The sequence below is a fragment of the Dioscorea cayenensis genome, chromosome 20, assembly GCF_009730915.1.
Source record: "Dioscorea cayenensis subsp. rotundata cultivar TDr96_F1 chromosome 20, TDr96_F1_v2_PseudoChromosome.rev07_lg8_w22 25.fasta, whole genome shotgun sequence".
In the NCBI taxonomy this organism is placed as follows: domain Eukaryota; kingdom Viridiplantae; phylum Streptophyta; class Magnoliopsida; order Dioscoreales; family Dioscoreaceae; genus Dioscorea; species Dioscorea cayenensis.
Genome location: NC_052490.1, coordinates 16,292,780 through 16,306,258, shown reverse-complemented (window position 1 = coordinate 16,306,258; position 13,479 = coordinate 16,292,780). Strand labels below are relative to the sequence as shown.

General features: G+C 41.8%; 1 protein-coding gene across 4 annotated transcripts; it reads right to left on the bottom strand.

Moving 5' to 3' along the window:
* Positions 1–9,000: 9,000 nt before the first annotated feature.
* LOC120251052 lies at positions 9,001–12,933 on the bottom strand. 4 transcript variants are annotated; one of them, XM_039259593.1, is made up of 5 exons: positions 10,757–12,933; positions 9,886–9,963; positions 9,663–9,773; positions 9,195–9,279; positions 9,001–9,102 (listed from the first exon to the last, which is right to left on the bottom strand). In XM_039259593.1, the coding sequence occupies exon 1, from the start codon at positions 12,820–12,822 to the stop codon at positions 11,677–11,679; it is 1,146 nt and encodes a 381-aa protein (XP_039115527.1). In that variant the 5' UTR covers positions 12,823–12,933; the 3' UTR covers positions 9,001–9,102; positions 9,195–9,279; positions 9,663–9,773; positions 9,886–9,963; positions 10,757–11,676. The 4 variants fall into 4 exon arrangements, with proteins under 4 accessions (XP_039115527.1, XP_039115528.1, XP_039115526.1 ...); XM_039259594.1 differs by lacking the exon at positions 9,195–9,279; XM_039259592.1 differs by lacking the exon at positions 9,001–9,102 and having other exon boundaries at positions 9,127–9,279.
* Positions 12,934–13,479: the final 546 nt, after the last annotated feature.

The window sequence follows — 13,479 nt, the reverse complement described above, 5'->3', positions numbered from 1 at the left end:
TCCTCCTCCTCTCTCTTCCTCCTCTTCCCATGGACAGACCACTCTATCCCGAAAAGGATGTTTCAGTGAACCTCCTTCCTTATCTTGAGAATCGATCGGTAGTAATCACGCAACAAGTTAAACTATCTTTTTCTGCCTAAGCGAAATGCTCGCGTAATTGCACGAATCACGAGAGGATTCTCCGGTGATGGATGACGAGCAAGCAATTAGCGAGCTTTTCGACTTGGGTAAGAAAAGAAATTTTTCAGCGTATTGCGTGATTGCGGAGAGATCTCTAGAGGAGGGAGGTCGAAACGTCCTTTAAAACGAGGTTGATATTTATCACTTGAGACTTTTTGTTACCGTTTAAGAACATTACGTCGGGTGTCACAACTATTACGTTATGTGTTTAACTATCGATATCTTAAGCTTAAGTCCGACCATGACACATTGATTAATAGTCGTTTTTCATGAATGTGTTTGTTTAACCTTTTTAATGTTTATGCGTTGTGCGGGTTCAAGTTGATCGCGATGTTATCGACGGCATTTGTGAGCATTGAATGTCTGAGACACTTGTTTTCGTTATCACGGTCGAGTCGTGAGTGTCGAAAGTCCGAGGAAGGGCGTTGTAAATATTGTAAATGTTGTAAATGTTTTGTAAATGTTGTAAGCGAGATGTTTTATTTGAATGTGAACTTCGAAATTTAAGCAGAGACCTAGTAAAAACAATGTGGGGAAACAAAAAGAGCGTCATTGTAAACAATAGAAAAAGTTAAACAATACTCAAGTTACTCTTTAAACAATGACAAGCGGTGTTTAAGAAAATACGTAAAAGATGTTTAAGCAGATGACCGGGAGGTACCATCTTGATCGCGATGTCGTGAAAGCATTCAATTTAAAGCAATAACATATATTTTTAAAGCAGTTTAAGTCACTATATTTAAACGTTTTCACGTATTATTTACATGATATGGACTTTATTTAAAGCGGTAATCGTTATGTTAAACACTATATGTATCCATTTAAACATAAAAAGCTAGCGTTTAAGCAGATACTCATGTCGAGCGATGACAATCGTCTTCATCGCGACGGTGGCATATATTTTTCCTTTTTGCCCTCGATGGAGGGAAAAATACCGCAGATCACATCACGTCTAGTCTAACCTCTATGCACTTTTTGGTCTTCATCGTGACGGTGATATATATATATACACTTTTTGTTTGCCTATCGACATTTGTTTGTTGTTTACATCTTCTTCTTCTTCTTCTTCTTCTTCTTCTTGGCTTATTTTTTTGTTCTTCATTTCATTTTGTTTGTAAGATTTGGTTTTCGGCCCGATATATTATGGAGAGTTTTTTTGTGGTATTGCTAGATTCACGGGGAGGGAAAGAGTGCTAATGTTCACGGCTCGAGACTTCTTGGGAGTTGGTGTTAGGCGAGATATGTGAGCGATGGGGTCTCGAAAGTTTCTCTTGTCGTGGTTAAGTTCATCACACGGATGGATATAAAATGGTTTGTCGATAGAAAGCGATGTTGACTTCCGGCGGATGCGTCACGATGCACTCCATCTTCAAATGTGCTGTAGTTGATCTTGTCGTCGAGCGAGAAAATGTGCCGTTGCGAATCTAATGAAAAGCGAGGTTTTACTCGTTGAAGTTCCTTCTCTTTTAATTGTTCCGATTATCCGGGGTCATTAGTGTTTAAATATGTCGAAAATCACTAGTTAACATCTTGTACTGAGTCGTTTACGTTATTAGTTAAGCGCTTAAGTATTTAATTTAACGTTTAAATATTGTCATTATCACGTAAACATTATATTCTCCGCTTAACATATTGATCTTTTTCATTTGACGGAGTGTTGGCGAGGAATTGATTCTGCGAGTGCTCGGTTCGTCCCACGCTGGTGACCACGGACGGTATGGGATGTCTTCCTTCCTCGATCGATCATTACGAAGTCTTGTCGTTTGGATATTGGACAACGTTTTGTCGAGTGTCGAACATTTCGAGGATGTACTTAAAAATCAGTGCAATCAAAAAGGAATTTTTGACTTCAAATTACAGTAAAAGAGCGAAAAACATCGGGTGGCTGTGGAATGCTAGCTGGATGTAGTTGTCGTTAGGCGCCTTCATGCGTCAAAAGAGTATAACAAAAATACTTTTCGGAATCAACACAATCAACCCGTCACACACTTGCGGTGGTGGCGTAGGTTTGGCGTCGCGTCCAAAAAGCGTCCGAAAAATGGGTTAGCGACGAGTGATTCGAAGCTCGAGGGACAGTCCCTATGCAGAGGCCATCGACATTCGAAGGACACGTATTGGGGAACATGGTGTCCACATACCATACAAGCGAGCTTGGTTGGGAAAAAGAGCATACCGGGTGGTCCTCGGCCAGTGCGTGACATCTCCGACTCTGTTTGCTTTTTGGTATGTGGATAAGGTGGGTGAGACAAATCCGGCGACGTTGCGATCGTGGAAAAGAGGCGGTGATCGTTTTAAAGCGTCGTTCTTTTCTTTTCGGTAGCGTGTATTGTGGGATTCAAGAGGGCTATGCGGGCGGCTATTTGTTTCTCGATGGTACCCAGCCTCCTTGGAAAATATCGGGAGTGCACTCTTGGGTGCGCAGGGAAAGATGGAAACAATGGTTTTTCACGTCGCCTTCGGTCATAGTCGACAGCGAGACCCGATGCCAATTGGACTTGGTTCATATCTAAGTTAGGCGATGCTTTATACGAGGATGAAGATTATCATGAGATAATTACTTTCGTGTCGAGACGAGTCGAGGGCCTTGTAGTAGCGCATTGCGAAAGTCTTCTCTTCTTCGCCACATGCGTCTTGTCTTCGACATTTGGAGGCCATTTTATGAAAGCCCAATGTCGGACTTGGGAAGGCGTTGAGGGAGAGTCTTGGTCTATATAGCTTCAGCATTGCGTGAGCATCCACGGCTAAAGATTTCGATAATCTCGTGAATGAGCTGCGAGGCCGCATCACCCCGAAGCTCATCATTTGGTTGATTAATAAATCGGATATGGCTACGTTGGTCGAATTATCTATTCGAGAGAAGATCGTTGGGGCGAGATGTATTCAAACGTCATGAGTCGTTCGATGCTTGGATCAAGGAAGCTCGTCATTTCTCAGGTGACGAAAATGGTCGACTCCATAAGATCTGCGAATGTTGGTTTACACTAACATTTAGTGTTACCCTTTAAAACATTCTCAATCTTTGTTTAATTACACTTGTCTGACTTTTAAATATTAATACTTTCGTTTAAATATTTACGATAATGTTTAAACATGTTTCTGAATTATTTAACCATCATTTGTCTTTGTTTAACCTTATTTGCAGGTTCAAGTTGATGCGTATGTTATGTAGCACAGGTGTGAGCAAGCGAACAAATGGAGACCTACTTATGCCCAGGGACATACATTCGAAAGGTAGAGATCGTTGTTGAGACGGCCGAAAATCTTCGTGTTGGTCGTTGTGTCGAGTGATCGTTCACGAGTGATCGACCGGTCGTGACAGACTACGTGAGATCTACGCCATCGAACTTGTTCATGTCGGAGGTGGCAAGTTTATGGTATCCCTTTGCAAACACGCTTGACCCTACGATAATCGATGACGGACGCTACGTACATCCGATTTATTAGCGGGTGCTTCAGCGTCGACAATTACAAAGCGCGCGAGGAAGCTATATTCCCCATAGCCCGGCGATGGCCGGGCCTTGAGGCCGGAAATCGTGAGCTTTCGTTCTGCGACCGCTGTGACGAGAAAAGGCGGCACTGGGCGGCCCTGGAGCGAAAGAGGATCGAGTCATGAGCGTTTTGATGTCCGTGAGGTTACATTGCGGCCCGGCCGTGGATCCGGTCACGATCGAGCGATCTTCTGATGAACTGTCGCCGACTAGGCATTGTAAATAAGCCCGATGGCGATGCGGGAAACATCTGTGTATTGATGGGCAACTTTCCATATTTAAACTCTTACTCTTTACAACGAATTGAATGTATTTAAAGCGGAGACATTGTTATTTTTAAGCGGATACTGTTTGTAATTTGAAATATTTCAGGTGATGTTTAAGCGATATATGGTATATTTAAAACAATTAAGCGAATGTACACAATTACAAGCGTAAATTAAACAATGAAATGAAAGCGCAGATGGAATTTAACACGCCTTCTGATTGAAAAACAAACAAAAATTTACGTTTGAGATATACAAAGTCGTATTATTCAAAAGCGAAAACGATGAATTGAATGTCAGAGTTTACATTCGAAAACAAAATTGACATTGAGATATACAAGACATGTTCTTGATCGCAAATCTTAACCCGTTTGCTGGCGACCCCTTTGTCGTGAGGCACGGTACTCTCCCTCATAAGTATGCGGGTAAGATATCTTAATCGAGGGTAAGGAACGTGCATGCTGCGATGGCAGTAACTTCTACTCCCCAAAGTAATCTGCTCGATAAACCGCATGACGTAGGCGGTCGCAATCGACGCTTCCTTGTTTCGCGTGGGGTTTCACGTATGGGTGCGAGTGGGTACTTTGACGTCGCCGACTCGCCGAGCTGCATGTCGACAGCAATTGTCGAATAGATTCCTTTGTCGAGATATGCAAGTTGAGATTAGAATACCGATTAAATACCAAACACTATTAATCGTACATAATTGAAGATCTTACCATGTCCAACGCGTCTTTATCGTACCCCGGACATGAAGAATAATGCATGTATTCTTGTTTATCATTGTCGAGGGGCGGCGACATGGAAGTAGCCATTCATGATTATCGGGAGGATGACGATTTGAACTTCGTGTATGTGCGTCTGACGATCCCGACCATAGCCATAATTGTTTCGTGTAATGTCGTCCTACTTTGACATAAAAAGCATAAGCGATCACGGTGATGGGCGCGCTTCTATGAGGATATGGCTCTTTGCTCAGCGATTTTTGTATAATACACTGAAAGCGTCCATCACATCATCTCGTGACCATCTCCTTCCCCTCGAGCGTGTCTGATTTGTCCGGGTGTGGTCTTGGCAGAGTCGTTCTTCCACGCAGCGAGTCTTAGAGTTAAAGCGATAACATGATATAATAAGACCATATTGTAAATGTTTAAATGATATTATCAAATGTTAAATGATGTTATATATAATTAAGCGTTAAAGTAGAAAAAAATTAAATGATAACATAAAGACATTAAACACCATTAGAAAATCGTTAAACACTATAATAAAAACTTTAAACACTATCATAAAAACTTAAGACTTACCCGTCCATAGAGCAGTTGAGGAAGATCCTCATCAACTCCACCTTTCATATTTGTTAAGACGAGGGCAGAGCGACCCATGGGAATAAAAAGCTTTTTCGAGCCGTCCGGGTCCCATTGTTGATTGGCCTTGATCATCTCTCTCGTTGCTCGGTCGGGGGTCTTCATGGGGCACAGTCGTTGCACCTTCACGGTTCTGCAGCACCGGCGGCATCTTCCTTCGATCGCGAGGGACAGCTGCGACGACATCAGCTGCGGACACATCCTTATATGTTGTTGTTTTTTGTTGTAGGGATTGTGCTACGGCATCGATGCATGACGGGCAGCGGCGACAACATCAACCGCGGACACATCCTTACATTGTTGTATTTGTGGTAGGGATTGTGTCGCTGTTGTTGACTGTCTTGTCGGCCCAGCGACGCGCGACGGCAGCAGATTCAGCGATCTTCTCGGCCAGTAGTCGCGGCGAGCGACATCGTTGGGAGACACACCCTTAGCTTGTTCTTGATCTGCGAGGATTGTGTCCGTCTTTGATCTGATCTCGGCCATCGGTTCCACCGGGTCCATCGATTCGTTAAGAGAGAGTTGACGACCTTCTCCAGCAGCGACAGCGGCCACATCATCGGCGATGTCCTCCGCGTCGTGGCCGTATCATCAGCAGCGACGACCTCGATATGACATCGGCCGCCCGATGGTGTTGCTATTGTTTTCATCGTCGTCGGCCGGTGGAGGCGAGCGATATTGTTCTCTCTTTTCGCAGAGTCTCTTCGAATGTGGCCGTCTTGGAATGACCTTCCGATGATGTCGTCGTCGTCGAAATTCCGACGCCTCGTTCGTCCGGGTGCTTCGGTTCTTTGGAGGGATGGCGCGATCGGTTGTGAGCGTCCTCGATTGCCTCAACCACGGCGACAAGCGAGGAAACTTCGATCGTCAATATCGCATGCGCTGCGTAAGAGTTCGCGGTGACATCTTAGCCTAATGTCGCGGTTGGTACCAGCGTCGAGCATGCCGTGGTCGGGAAAGCTGCCATGATCGGAGGGCTATCGTTGTCGTGGTAGGGGGTTGTTGCAATCTGCAGGGGTGGGGAGGGCTTCTCCGGCGTCGAGGATTGCGTCTGGCGTGGTGGGAGTTTGGAAGTAGGAAGGCTGCGTCGGCGTCGATGAAAGCGCCCTCTCGTCCGCTTTTCGAGCAAGTGGTTAGGGAGCAATAGCATCCATCAGGTCGGTTGGCCCCGATAAATATTTTCTTCTTGACGTCGCGGAACCCGACTCCGGGAAAACTCAACATATGTAAACCAAACAATGTCGTCGAAATCATCATTTTAAAGCTGTAAAAACCATATTTAAACAGTTGGTTATATATTTAAGGTTATAGAATATATTTAAACGGAGAACAAAATATTTAAACCAGTATGAATAGCTTTTAAATGGTAAATACTAAAGGTAAACACTAAATAATATGTTTAAACATTAAAGACTTATATTAAGCGTTGTCAGCTGATTTATTACCTCTTTTCCCATTGACGATGACAAAGTTTGGTTTCTCTGGTAAACGCTTCAGGTGAAATACTTTCAAAGTAGCTGACATCTTTGGGATCTTCTTAAAGCGGACTTTCTTCCAGTTCGGTCATTTCGTCAAAACAGGGCGTTAAGCTGGACCAGAGCGACCCTTAATGTACCACGTGTTGGTCTTTCTTCCCAGCGCATCTATCTTGCGCTCGAGTAGTTTCGCTTGGGAATATCCTCCATGAAAGCCACTTGTCGTCGCTGCTCCGTGCGTGTCGCCCGATGGGTGGTAGATCGTCGACGTAATCAACAATCCAGGGTTTGAGCACGAGCATGATGTATTTGGGAAGAGGGCTGTACCCGTGAGATGCGCCATCGGGAGTTTGACAAAATTATCTTCTTACTCCTACATGTCGAGCGAGTTGCACTAGAGTGCTCTTGATGGAGTCTACGTGTCTCGTGGGTTTTTGATAAATACAGCCCTTGACGCGACCTAGTCTTCTTCTTACGAAGGCACTGCTGCGTCGCCATCGCCCTATGACGAGACCAGAGCGAGGGCCCACGTCACGAGGGCATGAGACTCGGTGAGGCTTTCCCCGATCACGAATTTATTGGTGCGACCGTCAGTGCCTTTGCAAAAGAGAATCGAGAGGGGCCCTCTCTTGGTATGTAGCTTCCATTTCGATTGAGCGGCTAGCGGTGTCCTTCGAATAATCTCGATTAATCGGTCAGTGTTATCTTTTCATTCGACTAAGGTCTCCCAGACCGGTGTCGAATAGCATCGCCCGTTAACTAGGGTTGAGCCGCGTCAATCCTGAAACCTGCTTACTGATAACAATACATTCAACATGCGGTATTGACCAAAAGTTTAGCGGAAATATAAGGTTTTTAAGCGGTAACCTCTCGATTGATTAAGCGAGAGATATCAAATGTTAAGCGAGACCCATTTTCTTAAGCAGGCAGGAATAGCAAGAGAGAGACAACAAATTTTAAGCTGTAATATCTCGTTTTCTTAAGCGTCGACCTCGTTTGTAAAAGCTGCAAAGCCATATCAAGCGAAAGGGAAATGTACATTATAAATATTACACAAATTATAACAATCGAGCTATTTCGATAGTGTATACATCTGAAAAATGCAAAACAAGACAAAACCTAATGAGAAATCTCACTGTAGAGACTACCCGAAAAACGGGTAGAAATCCCCACTGAGACTTGATATCTTCGACAAAAAGCAGGGAGCATAAAAACAAAACCGAAAAATCTTTCTTTATAGTGAGCAGGTTAACATAAAAACCATGCTCAATGCCCTTAGATTGCGGGCGGTGAAATGCCAACTAGTTGCGCGGGGGACTTCTCCTTGAGATCTGGGTGGAAAGGGGAAAAAGGCGATGAAATACCATTACGGAGGCTTCGGTCGGTAGAGACAACTTCGGAGGCGGCTTGGAATGGAAAAGGCGAAGACACGAGTTGAGAAGCAAAGTAAGCGGCTCGATAAATTCGTCTCTTGGGGTTACCCTCGGAAACCCACCCAGCTTCCCTCTCAAAGCCAGCGAGGATAGGGCTGCAGTCCGATCTCCCCATCTGAGGGCATTTCGTCCGTAAAAATTTGAAACTCACTCAGTTCACATCCGTTACGGGCTTTGGGGTTTGAAAAAAACATATTGTTTTAAAGGAGGGGTTTTTAGGGATTGCAAAACTAACGGAGTGTTTTTGGCAATTTTACAAACTTAGAGGGTTTTTTTGGCAATTTCCACTTAAAATTATTGATAGTTAATAAACTTCAAAATTAACTATAAATGCCAAAAAATAGTCTAATAAATTATAAAAATATAAAAAAAGAAAAAAGAAAAAAAATGATGAGAATTAATGTCTATTGCAAATTTTTGGTTTTAAGATAGATTTCTTCAAAAACATCTGCTTGAATTAAGATATCTACATTTTCAAAAAATACTGTTAATAATAGTTTAAGTTACACAATATAAGTTACTTATCACATCCCCATTTCATAACAAGTTCCAACTAAGCATTAAGTGAGTTCTAGACAATAGTAGATCTTCAATGTAGAGAAATGTATGGCTGACCATCACACCTTGACATTTATAATATTGTCCCTCCTTTTCACTGAATACTAAATCTATTGACTAGATTAACAAAAAATCATCAGTTCTCCAAGTTGAGCATAACAACAAACTCATAAAATCCTAACGACTTATTTCTTGAATGGGATCATAAAACCCACGAGAAAAAAAGGAACTAAGCGAAGTAACATGAATCATACCATTTTTAAGTCATCTACATGGTGCACTGTTGATGGATTTCGGGAAAGTATTTGTTCCTTTTCGTCTAACTTCATCATCTCCTGCAAAACTTGAAGTGTGGGGAAAATAGCTATGCATTTGGAAAGTTGTCATTATCAGAATTGGTCAAAATTTTTGAAGTAGTTGGCCATACCAATGATAAACAGTAAAATTCTATCAAATGTACAAGCTTATCATCAACTTCAGGGTGCTTGGGTGTTTTGTGTGTTCTCCAAAATCTATGTGATCAAGAGATCAAGATTAGATAATGTACAAGGTGGTTGTTTGTAAAACTCACTCTTACAAGTTACACCTCTAAGAAGAGCTAAATGCTCCCATCTTAAATTAATAACTCTAAACAGCCTGTGATATAAAATTCTAGGTATTATCTAGGAATACCCAAGAAAAGTGTCATAAACAAAATTAAGATGATAATAAATTATTAAGTTAAAATTTTTAACTTCTACTATTTCATGTAATGATATTCGAAACAGTTACCACTTACCAGGTCTTGTACGGCAAGTCGTAATTCACTTCTCAAGAATTTTAATGAGTTGATAAAATGGCCAAGGCTCCAAAGACCTCAAACATTTTAGTAAGAATTCAAATCAAGGGTTCATACCTTATCAAAGTTACATAGGCCCATGTGCAATCCCTTATCCTTCAAGAGATCCCATTTACGATTGGCAAAAGCAAATGAATAGTTGTTGCTTTCCATTGGGAACTCAACTCTCTATAAAAGATCAGAAGATTTTGCAATTAATAAACCACAACCAAATAACTTAAGCACCACTAAAAACACAAACACTAGGTAAAGAAGGGATATGGTGGAAATGATGTCTTACATTTGGATGTCCAAATTCATTTCCCATAAAATTGAAATAAGCAGATCCAACAATTGAAAATGAAATCAATCTGATCATCTGAGAAAAAATGGCCATTAGTTATTTATTTATTTTCTTCTTCTAGATCATCTCTTGGTATGCAGCCACAAGTTCTATATATAAAAATATAATGAAAGAAAAATGACATGTGGGAGAAATACAAACAATTAACTGGCTCCATGAATCTATAAATGGAGGCTGAGGTGCAATGAGAAAATAAAAATGATAGAATAACTACTTGCACATTACCAACATTTCAGATTTTCAGCGAAGAAAAAGCAGAACAGAACTAACGTTTATAAAACGAGTCCATAACTAGAAATGGCAAGCCTTCAACATTCTCCCAATTTCTATTATACAATAGCATAGATTAGCTAACATTATTCAGATATTAGGGCCCTTCTACCACCCTGAAAAAGCTGGAATTTCTTTAGTAATACCTAGTTTCATGAAATCAAGGAATATGTCAAACAATCTTTTTCTCTGTGATCCTGAAGAATGATCAATATCAATAGCTACAAAAAAAAGTTGAATAGGATGCAAGTGTTGAGCATGAGATGCAAAAGAACAATGATCAAGATGCATGCTTTCCAGCACAAAACACATAATGCCTGACACAGCTATCTACTATTGTGCCATGCAGGTTGTGTCTCTTCATTGATCCAGGTTTGTTCCACATTTTTATTGGTTAAGGTTTTGATCTTGTCTTGTCTTGTATGATCAATTTTTAGTGCTCTAATATGAAATATGCAAGTGTTTTAATAAGAAATTTAATCATCAGAAAATGGAAATGTTGATCGAAAGAAGAATAAAACAAAGTAAAACATAATACCTTGTGTAGTGAGGAACCTCTAAATTCAAAATCTTCCAAGCCAATGAAATTCTGATTGTTATTACCGAAATGATCAAACATTGAACGAGATGCTATGCCACGAATCACACAGTCCTGAGCACCTTTCTTCAGATCCCAAAGGTACAGAATGCTAGCTGCATCAGAGGATTCTGAGGTATTTCTGCAAAGACAAGCTATAAAGCCTCTTCTACTGTCCCAGACAACCATTGATGGACAACTTGGATGCCCAGGAAACATTCTTTCCACCCGCAATGTCTGGATAGAGACCAGAGCCACACAACCATACTCGCCTACAGAAAGAAAGCAATCATTCCAAGGTCGAGCAGTCTGTAGTGGTGGAAGTATAATTTCCTTAAGTGGAGCTATGTGATGGTGCAATATCCAAAGAAGACAACCATTATCCAAATTCCATACTCGAACCGTGCAATCCAGGCTTCCTGATATTAATACATGATTCAAGCTTTGATTATTTTAAGAGGCAGCCATTTGATGTGCTGCCAGGCAAAGAACTGCACCGGTGTGCCCTTGTGAAAATTTGTTCAGACATACTCTGATCAATGAGATAGCAGGGACTTCCAACATCTGAATCAGTCTCAAGCACTAAATTCAAGAACCGCACCACTTCAATTTCACCATTATAGAAACCATAAACCACTACATATGGTGCACAAAAATCCTCAAATAGTACCATAGAGGATGACACAATCCGTTCTTTCTGCACATTCCCATTGTTATGTCCTTGTTGTCCACACGATCATAACTGTTGAAGCCAGAAGCAGTGGGTTGCCGTAACACTTCCTCTCCTTGCTTCTCATCTTCATTAAGGTTTAGGGAAGAGAAACTCCAAATTAGATCACCAGGAAAACCACCTTCTCCAATACTCCTGCTCAAATTATTCCCTAAGCTACCCATCTCTGTGATTCAAATTCGGAAACAGACCACATTGTGACATGGGGCTTCCACAGAAATGAATCTCCCACTGCCATACAAAGCGATTCAAGATGAATGAGTGAATGATCCAACTCACAGAATAGAACTATTGCTGTCTCACTAGAGCAATGAGACAAAGCTGAAATTTCACATACAATCTCAAACTTCAATGGAGAATCTGAAAAACCATAGCTGTATATACTGTATATCATTGCAACACCATTAGCACTCCAAATGGCGAAGCTCCTCACATTGTCTCCACTCAAGCCCTGCATTCCAGATCCATCTGTCTCAAGAAACATTCCACCAATCCAACACGTCTCTTCAGAAGAGATCTCACCAATTAATACACCATTTTTCACCGACCTAAACTCACAGCGAGCCCTAAAGATAACAGCCAAGAGCTCCCCATGGGCTTCAACCGCCACAGCTTCAACATCTTCGGATAAACCATCTCCGGAACTATAGTTTGCGAGATCAGAAGAAGAAAGAGAAGAACTTCTCGGCATAGTACTCGAAGATCCCCCACCAGGATCAGAATCCTTCGATACAGGCAACAACTGAGATTGCCCTCGTCCATCCACCAAGATCACAGTCAAATCCTTGCCTTTATCCTCAACTACCACGGATTTCACCGATCTAGAAATCACTAGATTCCCATGGAATACTGTTTGCACGACATTGAGACCGTGGGAATCGACGACGACAACGGCGATCGAATCATGAGAGACGCCCGTGACGCACAAGTTCCCTGAGGACGAGGGGAGGCGAGACATGGCGACGGGAGTCCCGACCCATGGGGGAAGTCGCCGACGGCGGTGGCAACGGCCGGTAGTCCGGCTCCAGACGCAGAGAACGCCATCGGAAGAAATGCTGAAGAGGGATGGCTCGGCGTATGAGACACAAGGAATGAGGGACAAGATCGGAGCAGCATGGCCACAGAGAAGCGCGATGGGGCGGATCTTGGAGTTAGAATTAGAGAGAAGCCACCAGACGATGGAGTTGTCAGAGGCGCCAGTGTAGAGGACCGGAGGAGAGCCGATGGCAACAGCAGCGATGACGCGGTGGAAGGGCGGAGAAGGAGGCCATAGGCACGCGATCGAAGGGCACTTCATCGATGGCGAGTGCGGGCGGAGAAGGGATCAGAGATGGAGACGATGGTTGAGCGTTTGCTCGACGGTCGCGGGTTCTGTTTCGCGGTGTAAATTTCGAATAAGCCCTCGTACTTTTACATTTGCAAAAGAACCCTTGTGAATGTAGCAGGTTTTCATTTTTGAATAAAAAAAATTCTCTTTGTAAATACATACACAACTATTTGTCCAGTACCATATTTGATATTTTGAAAAATAATCTAGTGGACTCGGTTTGGCTGGATCATCTCTAGATATTTTATAGACAGCACAAAATTTTTTGTTCTGTTATTCGTTTGTTTTCTCAAATATTAGACAAAAATATTGTAAAATTACTTTTAGTACCATTTGTAAAATTACTTTTGATACCCTTTGTAATATCTTATGTTTGTTTTACAATAAACAACTTGACAACAAGCTCTCGTATATTTTAATAATTAATCAACTTATTAAATCAGAATTATTTTTTAAAAAATTTTCAAAATATATGCAAAATTAATTTCTTGTTAAAAAATACATGATAAATTCCATTAATATATCAAGGGATTTTTACTTGTTTAAGCAATTTCATAGTTTTGCAGGGGTATGCAAGCAATTTTCTCATATATATATATATGAGAGGGTAAGGGTACGAGTCCATGA

Bases quoted from the DNA above. Each gene is read 5' to 3' on its own strand.
- LOC120251052 (XM_039259593.1), bottom strand. From the start codon at position 12,822: ATGAAGTGCCCTTCGATCGCGTGCCTATGGCCTCCTTCTCCGCCCTTC.